The sequence below is a fragment of the Aulonocara stuartgranti genome, assembly GCF_965226115.1.
Source record: "Aulonocara stuartgranti genome assembly, chromosome: 18".
Lineage (NCBI taxonomy): Eukaryota > Metazoa > Chordata > Actinopteri > Cichliformes > Cichlidae > Aulonocara > Aulonocara stuartgranti.
In genome coordinates, this window is record NC_138954.1 from 3,203,044 (window position 1) to 3,221,266 (window position 18,223).

Below are 18,223 nucleotides of genomic sequence, written 5' to 3' on the forward strand. Positions count from 1 at the left end.
CAGTCAGCTGGTATTCGGCTAAATCTACCATGGTTTAAAAAATAAAACCCTCTGTGAGCCTGAGGAGTCGCAGAGATCGGGTGAAATGTTTCATTAACGTGTGATCAATCAGTATGGTCAATTAGCAAAAACACGAAATAGCCATGAAAAGAAATCATTTGTTCGTGTTCATTGACATCAACTGTCACGTTTTTTTTTAATGAAGGCACAGATTCGTTCGTTGGATTTTAACAACAACCCACGATCTTTTAAAACTTGTTTCAAATTAATAAAAATGTTAAAGATACCAAATGAAGCAGAAATTTGTCGGGTGCAGGAGTCAAAATTGTTTAACTGGAAAATTATTAACTCCACCCAACCTTCACCCTCCAAATGTGGAGTTTTTCCACCCATTGAATGTGGACAATATTCATTTCGCAATATTGGAAACAGATCAGTGCATCTGAGACCAGACGGGTGAAAAATAAAGGTTCATGTACAGGAACATAAATCACTAGTTTGGAGGTTGTGACGACCAAACGAACTGCTGATCCATAAAGCTTCCAGTCGAGTTTTGTTTTTATTTTTCTCTGTTTTCCTTCAACCCGTGTTTTTTCACGGCGCTGCAGGCTTGTCTGGACTTTTCTAAGTTTTCTTTAAAAGAAAGGAGCTTTACCCTGCCTACGTTTGCTGCTCATCTGCAGCCACTTTGCAACCCACCTTTACCTCTGTTTCAGCCTGCAGACCTCAGAGCCGTATTACCAAATATAAATTCTTGCTTATGTTAATAATAGCTTTGTTTTGACTAAAGTAGCTTCGTGTTTTGTTAACACTAAACTGCATCTGCAGTTCGTTTTAGACTTTTTCAGGATGAAGTCTCAGACTTATTTGTTTACCTCTCATCCAGCCGGCTGTAACGATACCTCCAACATGAAGTTTGTTTTCTAAACAATCAAAAATAAAAACAAAACAACTGAATATGCCTGAAGTTATTATATGCTTGTGGTTTGAGTTTGCATTTAAAGTAATTTCATTTTTTCCGTTTTGTTATTCCCGGTCAGTTTTTCCTCCTTTGTAATTGTTTGTCCTGCCTTCAGTGGGTTTACCTGTGTTGAAATAATCTCCCCAGTGTCTAATTAGCCCCCCTCCTGTGAGCACGCCCGTGTTCCTCCGAGTGCCCAGACTGTTTTTGTACTCGGAGTTTCCAGACGTCTCCTGGCGCTGCTTGTTTTTCATTACTACTGTTTTTTTTCTCTTTTTTTCTTCTTTAAATGTGACCATAATTTTAAAAAATTACGCTATAATCAATGAGAGCTAAATCTAGTGATTGAGACCACTCAGAAAAATGTGTACTGATGTCATAGATCAATAGAAGGTCATTAGCTCATAGTTACTTTGAGTTACTTTGGGATCTGAATTTTATTTTTCCAATGACCAACAGAATTAAGGCGCTAACATATGTACTCCTCCACAAAACATAGACGAGTCCCCCCACCAGGACAACACATCTGTACATCTGCATCTTAAGGTCAAAGGTCAAACAATCCAGTTTTGATGTAATCAATGCATTTAAAATATACACATTTTAACTCCACATTTCTTAACTCCAGCTGGCTTCTGTTGTCTCAAAGTTGAGATGAGTTTAACTTACTCTACCTTATCAAATTTAATTTGGCCCATTTCCGACTTTCAGGTGTTTCTCACCTTCCTGCTTCCCCCTCTTGTCTCCTCATCATCAGCAGCCTCAGTTAAAAAAAATGTAAAATAAGCACAGATCACAGGAGTTTTAAGTCACTGAAATGAGTGAACTACAGGGTGCAAAACACTCAAAGGTTTACCTTACTTATCATCTCTACCAGCTAATGTGACTTAGCTGGTAGAGATGATAAAGTGACAGTCTGACCTATCAGATCCCCCGAGATGAAAACCAAGCTCAACATAAGGAGTGTGATCTATTTTTAGGATGAACGACGTCCTTGTTCAAATCATTGAACACTCATAAATCTTTATCAAGCAGACACAGAAGGAGAGATTAAAACAGAGCTCCACTGATCTCGTCCAACCTCTGAATTCAGTCCCGTGAGGCCACTGAGGACTTCATGGTGGGACTGTACGAGTCGATTTGATTGGCGCTTCACAAGGACTGAGAGAAACTCAAAGTCAGCACTCGGCTTGAGTGTGATGCATCCAGCAGGTAGATGTTTTCCTGAGTAATCAGCATCATCTCTGCAGCTTATTGACTCCTCGGCTGCTTTAGGAGACTCTCTGATGTGGGTTTGCTGCTGTGGCTTTTTTAAAGCTAATTAAAAAATATTCTATAATTAGCTTAAATGAATCTGATTAGTTTGACTAATTATCTCATTTTGTTTGCTCAATCAGGGAGTGAGTAAACACTCAAAGTAAGTGAATCACAAAAGTCAAACCGGGCCTGTGATTGAGTCTTGTGACTGAAGACCTCTGTTTTTACAGTAACTAAATGCTAGCTAACATTAGCTTAGACACTACCTAATGGTCATTTATTAATGGTCATCAACAAATAACAGGCCTTTAACACAACACAAACTCTACATAAAGGCCTAAAAACAAGCACTCATGAGGCTTTAGATAAGGCTTATGTGTGCTTTTGTTAGCAATAAAAGGTACACATGCTAAGGTTAGCCTGCTAGCTAAAACGTTGAGTTTTAGTATTCAATTTGTTAGCAGGTAAGCTAATAATAGCACCAGCCAAAGGAAGGAAGTTTTATCCACAAATACTGTAAAAGTTGATCAGAACTCCCAGATCTGAAAAGTGAAGCTAACACAACAATGTTTAAACATGGTTTTTAAATTTGTTTTTTTACTAATGGTGATATCAATAGTGGCTAAAAGACTTTTAGTTATGTTAAGGTATTGCAGGTACGTGGCTACTAACAATGTTAATGTTAACTTGTGCATGATTTTGGATGTGTGACAGTCATGGTGACAATGTAGAGTAAAGCCCAGGCACACGGGCCTAGAGACTAAAGTCCTACTCGTGCAGTGGGGCTTAGTCGTGCAGATCTACAGACTGGTCATTGACCCCACTGGCAGCCATTTGTCACTAGGGATAAATTTCACCAGGTGGTTGGCAGAAACTTCTTTGTGATTGCTTTGATTGCTAAAAATATTGCTGGGGTCCTAGTTTGAATGGAAGCGACAAACTTGTGTAGAAACACCGTCCAGCTACTGTCCAATCTGTAGTGAAACTGAAAATACTGAAGATAAGAAATCTGAACCCTGATTCATCCATCGAGTGATTGGGTAAATAAGACTAGAAGTACCAGTCCATCTACTAATCTGTCCATGGTTTATTCTCATGAAGCTGTCTGAAGCTGTCTGGCACACACACATGCACAGATACACAACTACAAACACACCATGCGCCAGTACATCCAGGGGTCAGGATATCCCCAGTGAAACACCATGTTCTGCCTGATCAGCAAATCCCAAATCACAGCCTGAATATCTTTTTCCTGTCTCCAGCTGCTGGGCCGTCCTCGGTGGGGGAGGATGGAGGGAAAGGGGGAGGTGCTGGAGGTGAAAGCCATCACTCCCAACATGGTTTTCTGTCAGGATCGCTGCAAATGCCTGTAAATCTCACCTTCTGTCAGCTTTGAGAAGCAGTGTTGAGGTCAGCAGGGAGTCTCCTGGGAGACGGAGCATTCAGGGAAAATGAATCCATATTTCAGAATGCTTCCCAGATAAATCAATAAGGGCAGAATGCATTTTCCAAAGTCATCAATAAAGGTGAAGCCCAGTACTCTAACCAATGGTGAAGGTAGGAGGAGAAGATGTCTTTGTAGATGATAAAGACAGGAAGTGACCCGATTGATCAGTTACTTCATCAGTAAATTGTCGGGTATTACTCCGAATACAGAGTGAGAAACCCAAATCACATTTTTCATAAACAGACTCCTTGTACAGAAAAAGCCTGACAGACATGTCACATGAAGTAGAGAAAAGCTAAAGTTAGCCAGCTAGCTAAGCTGTTAGCTTTATCTACTGAAGTGTATCTGATAAAATGGAAATTTTACCCTCAGTGAAAAGCTATGATTAGCATTAGCATGATCTTCAGTTCATCAAGAGATCGTTTTTTGGATGAAACCCTGAGCTGTATTTCTTCTGGCTAATGTTAGCTAACACTAGCTTGCCTGACAATACAGATAAATTAAAAGCTAGCTAACAAACCAGATACAAAGCACATGACTGGATGAGGTTGGCTAATCTCTATGAAAACCTGCTCTGGAAAACAAAATCCATTTGTAAGTTAAAGTTTCAGGTTATTAACTCAAAATTTTGACTTACCTGTGACTTCATCGCATGCTTTATTGACGTTATACAGATAATCTGGTTATCATGTATGCAGGTCTTCCATTTACTTGTACAGCGTACAATACATACAATATATGATCATGAAACGCATCACGGATAACAACAAAACAGGCCACAGCTTTAATGTAACAGTTGTCTTCATTAGTTTACTCTAATTTACCTGGGTTCAAAACCAGGGCCCAACCAGCTGGAGGGTGTTGGGTTCAAACCCGTCAGCTCATGTCTGCTCACAGGATCACAGGTGGGATCGGCTCCAGCGTCTGTGACTGAACTGGTTCAGAAAATGGATGGTTGGATAATTTAACTGTTTGATAAATCAAATCTGATCACTCTGAACTGAAGTGAGTGTCTAATAATAAACTCACCCAGGTAAAGAGTAGCTCGTTTTTTCAGTTTTGTAAAATTTCATTTCCAAAGCAGAAGTTTCAGATATTGAAGTCCTAAAACTCCCTGTAACATTTAAGTGAGTCAAAGAACTGCAGCTGTCAGCCAGCAGTGAACACCAGGCTCGCTCCGCTTCATAGCAGCACGTCAATGATGTTCGACTGTTTGCAAACGTCTTCCCACAGATCCTCTCATCTCGTCCTTGTGACTGCAGTCATTACCGCCGGTCCTGCTGCTGTCCTTTCCCACCAGTGTTTGCATATTACTGAGCAAATTAACTGCCAGAATTGCGTCGTCGGCACTCTTTATTGAATCTCGTTGGCAAATTGGATGTTAGGAAACCTCAGGGGTGGTATCAGCACCGGGCATAGCTGAGGCCGACACAGGGAAGGTGGATTAACGGAGAGAGTGGAGTTTAGGTGGGATGACCTCATCATTCCTGCCACATAACCTCTAATAACAGTAAACCATTCGTCCACATAAACAGATAAACTAATTAAATCTGAACTTTAGGTTTTAGCTGTTTCAATTTTTAGTCACAAAACTGAAGAGAACTGAAGGCATTTTGTATGATTGGAGATCCTATCCTAGGTCCTATCCTAACTATCCATCCTTTTACTTTTGGACATATTTCAGTATCTGCAGTGGCTTTTTTGAGCTTTAAAACTAAAGGATTTTACCTTGTAGCTGTACTCTGTCTCCTTTAGTTGGGTCATTGTTTGATTCTGGCCTTGTGACGCTTTATTTATCGCATATGTCAAACGCTCTATAAGCTGTTCCAGGCACTAGACCATTTTCTCAAAAACCAGTGCCTCTTCTTAGTGCGAATCTCCATCATTTTACCGATTCCTGCAGAGCCACCAGGTCCAGTCCCCTCTCATCAGTCACTCGTGACCTTATCACAAAGAAAATGGATGGAAAGACCGTTTTCTCTATCAGGAAACTCTTGATTGCCAATCACAGCACAGATTGGACGGCATGCTTCACTGATTTGTCCAACAGGAAGCTAATGGAGCTTCCAGGAGCGTTTCACCACCTCACCTCATACACACAGACTAATAGTGAGCCTGGAGGTGTTGGTGGCATCTCAGGGTGTATTTATGTCACTTCCTCCTGTGGAAACACTGCTGGCTGTCCCAGAAACAGGACTTTATAGCTAGATGCTTACTTTTGCCACTACTCTCACTGGAACATCAAAAAGCAGGATAGAAATCTGGTATTTCATAGTCTGTTGTTATGGGTCAGACCTCCTGAGGAAGCCACCTGGTGTGGATATCGATGGACTAGACTGGACTCATTTCATTCACTTGAGTCGGACTTTCTGTCTGTGTGGAGCTGTGGATGATTGAAATGGTAAAGACTGTGTCTCTTCTATTGATTTATCTGTTTAACTCTGGCCCCACTCAAGAACTGGACTCTTCTTAAACCCGTCAAAGCCATGTGGTCACTCCCGAGCCTGCCACGTCTTCTTTGGCTGACTTTTTTCCTGCGGATTCAGTCGGACTGTTTGATTTCCGCCCGGCTCCACTCGACATGTCGCCTCTAATGGGCATCGACGGCGCTCTGTGTGCCTTATTGAACAAACTATTTGAAGACGAATAGGAAGCCGGTTGTGTTGCAGATCTGTATCTGTCGGATCATATCGAGTTAACATCGATCTGGTTGCGCTCGCTCCAGGATTATCTCTGTCCTCTGGATAACTTTGAGGAGAAACGCTCCAGTTTAATTCAGAGGACAGGAATGCAGGAAGGAAAAACTGTGACGAGTCAGAGAAACGTGTGACAGCCACATGTGCAAGCGCTCAACTATCACTGGTGGTGGTCAGAGGGCCCGGTGGCACCAGTGTCCGGCAGCCTCGCCTCTGTCAGTGCGCCCCAGGGTGGCTGTGGCTACAATGTAGCTGCCATCACCAGTGTGTGAATGTGTGTGTGAATGGGTGGATGACTGGATATGTAAAGCGCTTTGGGGTCCTTAGGGACTAGTAAAGCGCTATACAAATACAGGCCATTTACCATTTCTTTCAGGTCAATTCGATAAAGCTCTTCAGGCTGTTTGGCTGTGAAATATTGATGCTGTTATGATTGTGAAGCACTTCAGAAACTTCTCCGAGTTGTCGACACCGGCTAATGGCAATACAACAGGCCATGAATGATTCAAGACTCAGGAATGGAAGGGTGGAGGACTGGAAAAGAATCTAAACGGTGGAGCAATCGATGGCTTTTTGAGCTCCACGCCTACATTTATGTAAACATGTACAGTAAAGGATCCTTCCCCCAAATATCCAAATCCATATCTTCCTCGAGATACTAGTCTTACCAGTTAATTAACTCTGCAGTGGCCAAACAAATTCACTAACAATTTAACCCCACAGAAAAACGTATACAGTTTCCTTTAATCTCATTTTCAACCATTTTTGTGCAATATCGAGTTAACCCAACTTATCTGTCAGTTGAGCTGCTTCATCTTCGTCTGCCTTGAAGCTTCTTTTCTGCACTTATTTTTAGATTTGAACCATTTTACATCAATGACCCTGATGAAATACTGCAGTAAATACTTGATTGGATTAGGCTACAGTAAGTTAAAAACCAAGAAGCCTTTATTTGGACTCTAATTGCACGACTCGCGTCTTAACATCAACGCCTGTAGTGTTGCGAATTATGCAAATGATAACATGTTCCAGAGGTTCTTATTATCAGTGGCTGTCCCGTGGCTGCTGTGAAGCTCTTGGATGAGTTGCTTTGAAATGACCCCATCACACCCGAGCTGAGAAAGAACAAAATAATCTTTTGCAGAGCTGATGGTGGCGAGTAATGGGCGCTCTGGATAAATGTTAATTGGCTGCCTTCCTGCGGCTGAGTTTGCTCAGCGCAGTTCGGGGTCGTATATCATAGCTGGGCAGTTAACTCCAGTGTACCTGGAATCCAGCCACAGTGTGATCGACTCTACAGGAGCATTTAAATAGCCATTTGTACGTGTGCATCCAATTAATTTGAGCTCTGGAAGCTAAATATAAGTGTAAGAGTAGCAGTACGAGCTTTTTAAAATGCAGCATTAGACCGTGGAAAACTGAATATTTAGGTGGCAGGGCACAGAATGAGAATTAGGGGATTCATCAAGTGGAAATGACAATAAATAGTTTATGCTCTCATTTTATTATAGAGGACAACTAATATGTTTTTATTAAGGCTGAAACAGGAGCTACTGAACTGCACAGAGAGTTTTTCTTTCCTGTTTTAAAGCTGATCTTGATGTATTTAGCGTTCGTGTCATTAGTCACACAAATGAAGGAGGATTTAACTCTTATCATTACTAAATTTTCTCCAGTTAGCTGAATGTGTTTGATGTTTTGTGCTGCACAGGGGGCTCTATTTCATCCACTGACCCACCTTCACCCCTGCCTGTCTTTGTGCCTCCCTCCCCCTCACCTCCAACCAGTCGCAGCAGATGGCCCCGCCCCTCCCTGAGCCTGGGTCTGTTGGAGGTTTCTTCCTGTTAAAAGGGAGTTTTTCCTTCCCATTGTTAAGTTTGTACTCATAGGAGGTCCTATGATTGCTGAGGTTTGTCTGTATTATCTTGGGGTCTTAAAATATTAAGCGGCTTGAATTGATTTGTTGCTATATAAAAAATGAATTGATTTTGGGCCTTTATTCTGTTGTTCAGAGGCTGGAATATGAAGCCTTAAATACTAAAATTCTTCTGTTACTCTAATGTCCTCTAAATGTGAGTCATTCCCCATAGACTCCAATGTTAAAATTTCCCAGCCTGCTGCAAAAACAGATTAGACTCTATGGACAGTTTAACACCTGTACAGGTGGTGATACACTTCTGTTAAGGGTGTGGCTCCTTTGATTGACAGCCCAGTGTGCTTCTGTTGCATCCAGTCCTACTCCACAGTAGAAGATACTCTGTTGCGACTTGATCAGATCGCTGGTATCTTGTTTTTCCCTGCCTTGGTTTTAGGCCTGACCTCTGCTAATTTAAACTACTGCACCGCTGAGTCACATTTGGTGTTTTTTAGAACAGTTACCTGTCAATAATATGTCAAAGAAGTTTTGGTGATCAACCTGCTGTGACTTGGCAGCTCTGTTTGTTTTTGTGTTTGTTGCTCACCATCTTAGTTTGTAGTGTAGCTTGCTAATTAGCTAGCTAGCATTAGCTGATAACCTAGCTCGTCACCTTCTTATCTCAGTTTGTTCAATTCTTGCTCCAGAAAACCAAACCAGCTGCTGTTTTATACACTCTATACTCTCTGTACTTTGTTCTCTGGCTTTCATGAAGCTTCCTGATATTTTAAGTCAGATTACTGCAGCTGGTAAGTTTCCCTCCTGGTACGAGCCGTGACCCACGTACCACAGCTGAGAAGGCTTTGCTCCATCCCAGATTTCCTGTTTTCTTACTTTAATGTTACTGGTAACTAATCGAGGGCACTGGTGACTCCTATTGTGGATGTCTGTGGATAGTACGTTTTTGTTTTTGTTTTTAAAGTGTGATTTATATTGTTTGTTTGTTTGTTTGTTTGTTTGTTTTTTTTGGGGGGGGGGGGGGGTTGTTTCATTCAGTTTCAGGGGTAGCAATCATTAACCAAGACATACAAGTCTTTTATGTGATTTTTTTTTTTTAGTTTTTCTATCTTTTTTTCTATTGTTTTGTTTTTATTGTTATTGCTTATTTGTTTATTGATTTATAGGGATTACATCAGGCTATGATTTTGCTGTTTCCACTGCAGTAATTGATTCATGCAGCTTGTTTAGAAAGTCAGACCTTTTAACACCATCATGTAAACATCACTTGGTGACCTCTGTGCAGCTGTTTACAGTCAACTGTTACTCATTTACTGTGCACGTTGAAGTGTTCAGCTCTGTAATGGTGACTCACATCCTGCTGGCTCACAGGTTAAACATGACAATCACATGAGTGAATAAAAATCTGCATTAGCGTTTGCATGCAGTACCAGGCTGTGGTTTTTATTTCACTGGTTATTTACTGATGATGATCAATGATGCTGCTGCATAGCTGGATTTTTAATAATCATGTGACCACCAACCAGCGCGTACTCGAGCACAAGGTGAACAAATGTGATAACAGCCTCGCTTTACTTATTACACTACAGGTCCAAGAGGTGATTTATCACCCTGGATGCTGCTGTGTTTGGACAAAGAGAGTGCTTTGCTTAAGGGCATTGAAAATTGATGCCACCTGTTAGCCTGCTAACTGGCGTCATGATAAATATGCTTGAATTTGTTTAATTAATTCTCGCTTCCACCTTAAAACCAAAACTGGCTGATCTGTCTGCGGCGCTGCCCCCAGGCTCTTAAATCCAGCATCATGTCGAGCTCTGCTGCTCATGATTGTACATCAGCTCTTGTGTACAGACCCTCCTACGTTCTTCCTCCTACAAGCCTTCTACAGGGGAACAATTGTCTATACCTTTTTTTTCTGTCATATTGTTTATCCTGTTCTTGGAGGCTGTTCATATTAAAAAGTTATTATCGTATCAGGTCAGGGTGTGTAAAGGAAATCCCTATGAGCCAACAGCTCAGACTGGAGCCGGCTCTAAAAACTCAGCTTCACTCAGTTTTTTCTACTTCTGGTGCTGTATGATGTCATAGAGATCCCACCAACCTGCTGTTCCAATGTGTTGTTTAGGGGCAGCCAATCAGAGGACATTTTTCTTAAAGGCAGAGGAGCTAAGCTATCTTTCTGGAGCTGGACTGAGCAGAATAGGTCTCCTTTAATTGTGCTGCTTCACTTGTGCTTTTGTAGTTGTTATATTTCTAATGTAATGTCCTTTAGATCAGCTCCTATAGTTTTCAAATGTGCTGCATAAATACAGGTGACTTAAACTGACTTTGTTGGTTTGTCCATTGAAATTAATGGCAATATTTTTTCCAAACCAAACCCTTTTTTTAAAGCGCTGTGTGCAGATTTCACTGTAGCAGTGGGAGGTTGTCAGTGAGCCTGCTGGCTTCACAATTATCTCACAATTTGTTTAGTTTAAAGGAAAATTCTGCTGTTTTTCTGATGCTGTGTGGTTAGCGGGCCTGCTCGGTGGAGATTAGTCTGAATTCAGCCAGTTCTGAACGACTCATCTGCCAGGCACACATTCATTATGCAACAGAGAGCCTGCAGTACAATCGCTGAAGTTAAACCGATCAGCACGAGCAGCAGGATGAACGCTCCTACCCGGTTAAATTAAAAAGGCGGAACGGAAAGAAATGAATTTTGCTATATATGTGCTGTAATTTAGCCTCATTTAAATGAAACTCTGTGCATGCAGTCAAATTAAAACAGAAATTAACAAAAAATCTGACGTGTGCTAATAAAATGTTCGTTCTTAGTATCTACACTGTTTTCTGATCACTGCGGCGTGCTTTCTGTATGTTTATGTCACATTGTTAAATAAGACTGTATAATTTTTCATTTTTAGACCTCATGTTACAGTAAGCAGTTCCAGACCTCCAGTGTTCCTGCTTTTTAATCATAGTGGTCTCGGTTTAGATGTGTTAAAACATCAAATATTCTCCGTTTGACTTTATATTTTCATTGTCTTGTGATTTCCATCTTTCATCCAGTTACAGCTTTAAGTTTTAGTTTGTGTTCAGATGTGTCTCGTTCCCCTCCGTGTCCACTTCCCCCTGAAGACTTGATGTGTCCTAAAGGTTCAGTCAGTGCTTCTCTCGTGGTCTGCAACCACAGATTCATGACAACAAGTTTGATGAGGATGTTTTTGTTGGGTTTTTTTAGTCTTTATCCTGGAGTTACTCCTGCAGGTTTGAGTAAATGTGATATAAACACATTATAATATAATTTATCCCCCCGTGCATAAATTAAAGGGAGACGTGGCCCCCTCTAGTGGTGACAGTAAGACTGTGCAGTTTCACTCTGAGTGATTTTTTTTCCTGCACTCTGTAGTGTTTGTGTGTCCTGCACATGAGTGTCGTGCATTATTGTAACTGAATGTTTTTCCTCTTGTGTGTCTGCAGGTTTTTAATCGTTCTGGGCTGTTTGATTCTGGCCATACTGACCACATTCAAGGAACACGAGAACGTGTCGGCACACTGGCTGGTCATACTGGTGAGATTTCATTTCTTCATTTATGTTTGTATCTTTTTTATATATATATATATATATATATATATATATATATATATATATCGTTCCACTAAACACAAGCTTTTTTTAATGTGCATCATCAGACGCATGTTTCACTCAAATCAGCAAATTTGACCTTTAAAAAAAAATGTCAAATTCAGGGGTCGCAGGGTGCTGGAGCATAAAATCTGGTACTTGCATTTCACATTTAAATAAACTAAACTCAGCTGATATAAATACTTATAATATAAATACTTCACTGTTTTAAAAAATAAATAGTGTAAAATGCAGATACACAAACATTAAAAGGACTGAAATAGGACTGATAGTAATGAGCAGCTGTAAAACATGAGTAAGTAAATCAATAAATGGTTAGAGGACATTTTTTTAAAAAGTACAAAATAATAAATATATTAGATTAAAGCAGGAAAATGTTGATTTAATAAAAGGACTGCCAGAAAATTACAAGAAAATCTCCAAAAATGAAGCGTCCGAAGGAAAAATGTACAAAATAAAATTGAAATCCAATTTTTGGTTGAAATCATTCCCACCTGGACAGTTTCCGTTTGCCCTTCTGAACAAATCAGAGCTTATTTGGACAAAACAACACTTCAAATATTCAATTTTCTCTTTTTTTAATCTTGTTTGTTGCTTCACGACCGAGAGAGCAGATGTGGAGTGGGTCCAAAACAGGATGTAACAACAAAGAGGCAGATTCAGTAACACTGAAAGATTTCACTGAATTTGAATCGTTATTGATGTAGCATGCAGCTCGTATCTGAGCGAGCTGTGAATGGGTTTTTGACGTGTCCTTGTGCAGGAGACGTTCGCCATCTTCATCTTTGGAGCCGAGTTTGCGCTGAGGATCTGGGCGGCCGGTTGCTGCTGTCGCTATAAAGGATGGAGGGGCAGGCTGAAGTTCGCTCGCAAACCCCTGTGCATTTTAGGTAAGGTCATTAAAGGTTTCTGAGCATTAAACATGGAAATCTGCTGCTGAACATCCTGTTTGGTGAACGATGTGTTACTGGGAGCTCGTCAGTAAGGAAGGCTTACCGACACGTCTACAGGGGGTTTTGGATATAAGTAAATCAGAGGCAGGAAACTCCAAGCCTAAGTGTGTCCTGCAGGTTTTAGATCTCACCCTTCATTACCAGGCCTCTGGAGAACTTCAGGACATGTTGTGGAAGTAATTTAGCCATTTAAATCAGCTGTGTTGGATCAAGGACACGTCTAAAACCTGCAGGACATCGGGCCTCGAGACCTGGAGTTCCCCACCCCTGAAATTAATAATGTAGAGTTTGTTTCCGTCATTTTCTGGCACCTGTAAATGTCAACTTCGACTTTCAGTGAGATCTGCAGGTGTTCACAAGAGTGAAAATCAGGATTGTTTCAGTTGTTAGACCATACAGAGTGTAAAGGTGGACGTAGCTACTGTGACGTAAATCTTTACATAGCAGCAAGATGTGCTCCGTCATAATGTGTTTTTGATGCGATGCTGCAGCACGTGGGTGTCAGTTTTCCTGTAAAACAGCTTTTTCTTTTCCGTTTTCTGGTTTTAATGACAGCAGCTCTGCAGATGAAGATGAAGCGACTCTCACTATTTTGCAGACTTCTCTGCAGTTTTTGGGAAACGGTTTTGGATGATGATGATGAGTTTTCGATTTCCTGCAGATGCCTTGACCTATAAACACAGAAATAGTCTTCCAGGACAAGAATTACAGCTTGTGATGCCATGAAAGGCTTTTTTTTATTCATCACCAACCTTTAAAATCTGATCCAGGCTCTAAAAGCTTTAGACAGCTCCTCTGTTCAACCATCCAGCTTGGTGTAATAACCAGCGTGCACTGACGAGTGGTTACTGAGTGAGTCTGTGTGTGCAGTAACACAGTGCACACAGGGAATATACTTTATGTTAATAATACCCTCCAAATATTTTACAGCTAATATAATGTGCTGTGCGGCACTTTGAAGGAAGAAGCATTCACATTAATTCTCCTTGTGTGTTAAAACCATTAAACGTATTAGGAGCATCTCATCGGCGTCTTTATGTTCAGCTCCTGTTAGGAACTCGTCGTCCCACAAAGACGACTGAATCAGCGTGTCGGGTCAGTCTCATTAACCATGTGAAGAAAGCTTTTCCCTGACAGTCTTTTACGTGAGGTTTTGTCTGCTGTGTTTTCGGCTCAGACATCTTCGTGCTGATTGCCTCGGTGCCGGTGGTGGCGGTGCGTAACCAGGGAAATGTGCTGGCCACGTCCCTGCGCAGCCTGCGCTTCCTGCAGATCCTGCGGATGCTGCGCATGGACCGGAGAGGAGGGACGTGGAAGCTGCTGGGCTCCGCCATCTACGCGCACAGTAAGGTAGGCGTGGACCCGAGCACACTTCCTGCTTCCTGACGTGTGAGCATTTTAAAGGAAGTTGCTGGAAAATATAATTATGGAAATGTGCACTTCTCTGGAAGGAGTCGGCTGTCGCTCTGAGACGACTGAAAGTGCTTGAAGTATCGAGTAAAGTGTAGTGAAGCACTCACATGAGCTGAAGATGTAAAGAAACTAAACTGGAAGCAATTAGAAAGTTTATGGGAGTTTGCAGGAACTGACTCAGATTTGAAGGTAGCCTCAGGTGGACATTAGAGGAACTGCGGCTGTTGGCTTCATTTCTCAGACCCGGAATCTGCTGCTCAGCTGTGAATGTGTAAATAATGAATTAGAACAGTCTTTTATTGGATTTAAAATAAAAAAATATCAGCTTCTTTCAAATATTTCCCTGTTTTCTGCAGGAGCTGATCACAGCCTGGTACATCGGCTTCCTGTCTCTCATCCTGGCGTCCTTCCTTGTCTACCTGGTGGAAAAGGATGACGCCTCTGTGAGCATGTCTGACCAGGAGAACCCCACGGCCCAGCCCAAAGAGCAGGACTTTGACACCTACGCTGATGCGCTTTGGTGGGGGCTGGTACGTGCATTAAAAAAAACAAGCTCCAAGTTTACGACTAACACTGCACTCAGTGAATTAACATGCATATTGTTGAAATTTTGTTGCTGGAAACAAAAAATCCTGTCTTGAATTCTGCAAATTATTTGTCTGGAAATGATTTTGGCAGCTTAGAGGTGAGAGTAGATTTGGCTGCAGCTCGGTGGACAGATGGTGCCTGGCCAAATCATCAACTGCTAATATTTTGGCTTTAAATCAAATCTGGGATTTCTGCCAAGAGGACAGGAAAAAATCAGGTTTTAGTTTCTAGTAATGTGCCGGTGGAAAGCCTGAGGGTTTCCGGTGAATCCCGTTTGAAAGCTCGCAGAGCTCTGAGCTTTAATGAGGGCCTCTGGCAAGGGAAGCACCAATGCCTCATTAAAGCGACCGTCCTTCAACCAGAGGGGCCAAAAGTTCAAGCTCCATGACAGCGAGCATCTGCGCCGCCAGAATGTCCTTCAACAAGATGTTCCACTGTCACCGCCTGCTTTTCAGGGCGATCCTCTGACTCCGGGAAACACTGAAGAGCCCTTTAACGGATCGATACGAAGGTCACAGAGAGAGATGAGTCTCCACGGAAACATTACTGCTGAAACAAGGACGCCGAGGCTGTTGTGTCGAATTTTAGTGATTTAATTTAAAAGATTTTCTGCCTGTGTTTTATCTTCCTTGTGTTTTTCAGATCACACTGACCACCATCGGCTACGGGGACAAAACCCCAAAGACCTGGGCTGGGAGGCTGCTAGCCGGCACCTTCGCTCTGATCGGAGTGTCCTTCTTCGCTTTGCCTGCAGTGAGTGCGCTCTCCTCTACACACCGCTGCTGATGGTGCAGGGTTTCATTTAAGTCCGAATAAATCAATCAATACATACTCATGTTAGGAAATCTGTCTTGTATGAACTGCACAAGTAATTCTGACCTTTTTATTTATGAAGAAAAAATGTGCAACACAAGTTGATTGTAACACTTTAATGCTAGATTATTAGTAAGTGTCGCCTCTTTCAGTATAAGAAAACAGTCAGTTCTCTCCCGGGGCATCAGTTAGTGCCGTGATATCAACCACTGGTGTCACTCGTTTATACACCAGGCGTCCTCTGGTCCCGGGGTTATGATGTGTCACTCTCTACCTTCTTACTGTGCAGGGCTATTGTTAATAAAGAGCCTTACTTTACACCCACAGTTTACCGACACTCGACCAAGTGAAAGCAGGTCTCAGTGGGACTCGAACCAGAGCCTCCACATTCTGGAAGCATCAGTTACTATGCGATGAGAACATGTGGGTAAAACATGTTCCCACTGAAGGTTATCAGCTGTAATCAGTCCCATGGATACAGCTAGCAGAGCACCGCCCTGCACCTCCTTAATGACCAGGAGGTCATGCGTTTGCATGTATGTGATACATGAGCAGCCGAGTGAATAAGTACGTGTAAAACATCTGCTTGCGTTGGTTGATGTGGACAAAGGAGGACTTTTGAGCCAAGCTGTGACCTTTTGCTAACCCTCACCAAGATAAAGGCGAGGTGTTAACATTTTGCTCGGCACTGGCGTCCCGCAGCACGGCAGGAGCACTGAGCGACGTGTTTTCTGTTTTTATGGCTGCAGGGTATTCTGGGCTCGGGCCTGGCTCTGAAGGTCCAGGAGCAGCACAGACAGAAGCACTTTGAGAAGCGCAGACATCCGGCTGCAGGCCTCATCCAGGTGAGACGCTACCTGACGGCATCGGCATCTTTCAGCGTGGTCCAGCTGAGACTTTCTATGTTTTCTGGACTCAGTTAAGCTGAGCGCTGTTATAACTTCTGGTTGATCTCCTGTCTTCCCATCTCAAGTCTGCCTGGAGATATTATTCCACCAATCCAATCAGGGAAGACCTTATTGCCACTTGGAGGTTTTACGAAACTGTCATCTCTCTTCCCTGTTTCAGGTAAGTACCACAAAACATAACAGTCACTTTTATAGTCCTCGTGCATTACCTTAAGTTAGCAAACAACATTAAATATGTTGTTTTTTGTTTGCATCTGCAGATTTAACACTAAGTTGATTGACCTGGAGAGTTTTACTTTTAGATTTCTTTGAGTAAGAAGCAAAAAAACTCAAATTAAAATTTTCATTAAAGATTAAACATAAAAGACGAATCAGCAGTTTGCACTATTTTGGAACATCAACCAAGAAAAATGCACTCGGTGGATTTCAAACTGAGGATTTTTGTCGTGCTTTGGTCCTCTTCTGACTTTTAGTCTTTATCAAAGGATATTTAAATCCTACGTTGCATGCAGATACCTGATTTTGATCCTTTCCTCTCTCCCCGTCCACAGGAAGGACACCTTGGAGGTCATGGCGAGGTAGGTCACCGTTTGGTGTCCATGCAGAGACACAGTTAATCACACAGAGCTGTGCCTAAAGTAAATGCTTTCTGACGGGGCTTTAATTAGCCCCACATGCTGGAGAGACTAATGAACATTTCCTAGAATATCTCACCCTGCCCGCCTTTAAATAGCTTCCTGTATTAATTCACCAGTCGGATAAATCTCGGGGCTAATGGCCGTGGGACGTATGAATTTTGAACGCCCACGCGTCCCTCTGCCTTCCACATCAGCTGCTTTAATGACATTTAAGCTGAGAGGTTTCTGTGGAAACCTATTAGCGAGTCCATTAGTTGTGTTTCAATTATGAGTGACAGTTTAGATCTTGTAATTAGGGCCTCAGAAGAGGTCTATGGGTTTGACTTTTCATTTTTCTCCGTCCTGCTGAGCGACATTAATGAGTCTCCACATCAAAAAGTGTTGTGAAACTCCAACTGAGGCTTTCGGTTTGAGGAGCAGATTGAACTTGAGCTGCTGCAGATGTGTCACCGCGGTTATCGACATATAATGATATAATGAGATAATTTAATCAAAGTCCTGCAAAAGACACAGAAGCCGCACAGACTGACTGAGTGGCATTAGCACATGTGAAGTCAGTGACACCTGTCTGCTCACCTGTTAGTCATAGCAGCCACTTGTCTAACCTTGGTCTTGGTTGTTTGCATATGGACACAGTATAAAAACAAATTACCCAGTGCACAGGTGAAAAGGTCTCACCTGCTTTGCACTCTATCCTACCCAAGGCCTCAGTCACACAGGCATAGAGACCACTCTGCGACCACCATCAACCTCTGGTCACTGGGCAGCTGGTGAGAGGTTTCTGGAAGATGGTGAAATTGGCTGCAAAGGGTGCTGCACCACAAACTTCCTTGAGATTGTTTTGGTTTACATTATTGTATTTTGCACAACTCTGTTGCTTGTGAAGCTCGCACACAAGAATTTCACTCACATGTGCTGTACCAATGTACCTGCACATGTGATGTGACAATAAAAGTGATTTGATTTGATTTTGATTTGATTTGGTTGCTGGAGCATTGCTGCATCTGCTTGTATTTTGCATGCAGTTCTGGTTTTTGGTGCACTTCCA

General features: G+C 42.1%; 1 protein-coding gene across 3 annotated transcripts in view; it reads left to right on the plus strand.

Annotated features, from left to right (window-relative positions):
* kcnq3 (potassium voltage-gated channel, KQT-like subfamily, member 3) overlaps positions 1–18,223 on the plus strand; it is a 118,019-nt gene that overhangs the window by 74,956 nt on the left and 24,840 nt on the right. For all 3 annotated transcript variants that reach the window (XR_014272846.1, XM_082514294.1, XM_082514295.1), the window contains 8 exons: positions 11,697–11,787; positions 12,626–12,752; positions 13,993–14,165; positions 14,585–14,758; positions 15,459–15,569; positions 16,379–16,474; positions 16,603–16,697; positions 17,089–17,115. Coding sequence is in view for 2 of the 3 variants with exons in the window: in XM_082514294.1 (XP_082370420.1) it covers positions 11,697–11,787; positions 12,626–12,752; positions 13,993–14,165; positions 14,585–14,758; positions 15,459–15,569; positions 16,379–16,474; positions 16,603–16,697; positions 17,089–17,115 (894 nt within the window). In the remaining variant the exon portion in view is untranslated. The remainder of the gene's footprint in view (positions 1–11,696; positions 11,788–12,625; positions 12,753–13,992; positions 14,166–14,584; positions 14,759–15,458; positions 15,570–16,378; positions 16,475–16,602; positions 16,698–17,088; positions 17,116–18,223) is intronic.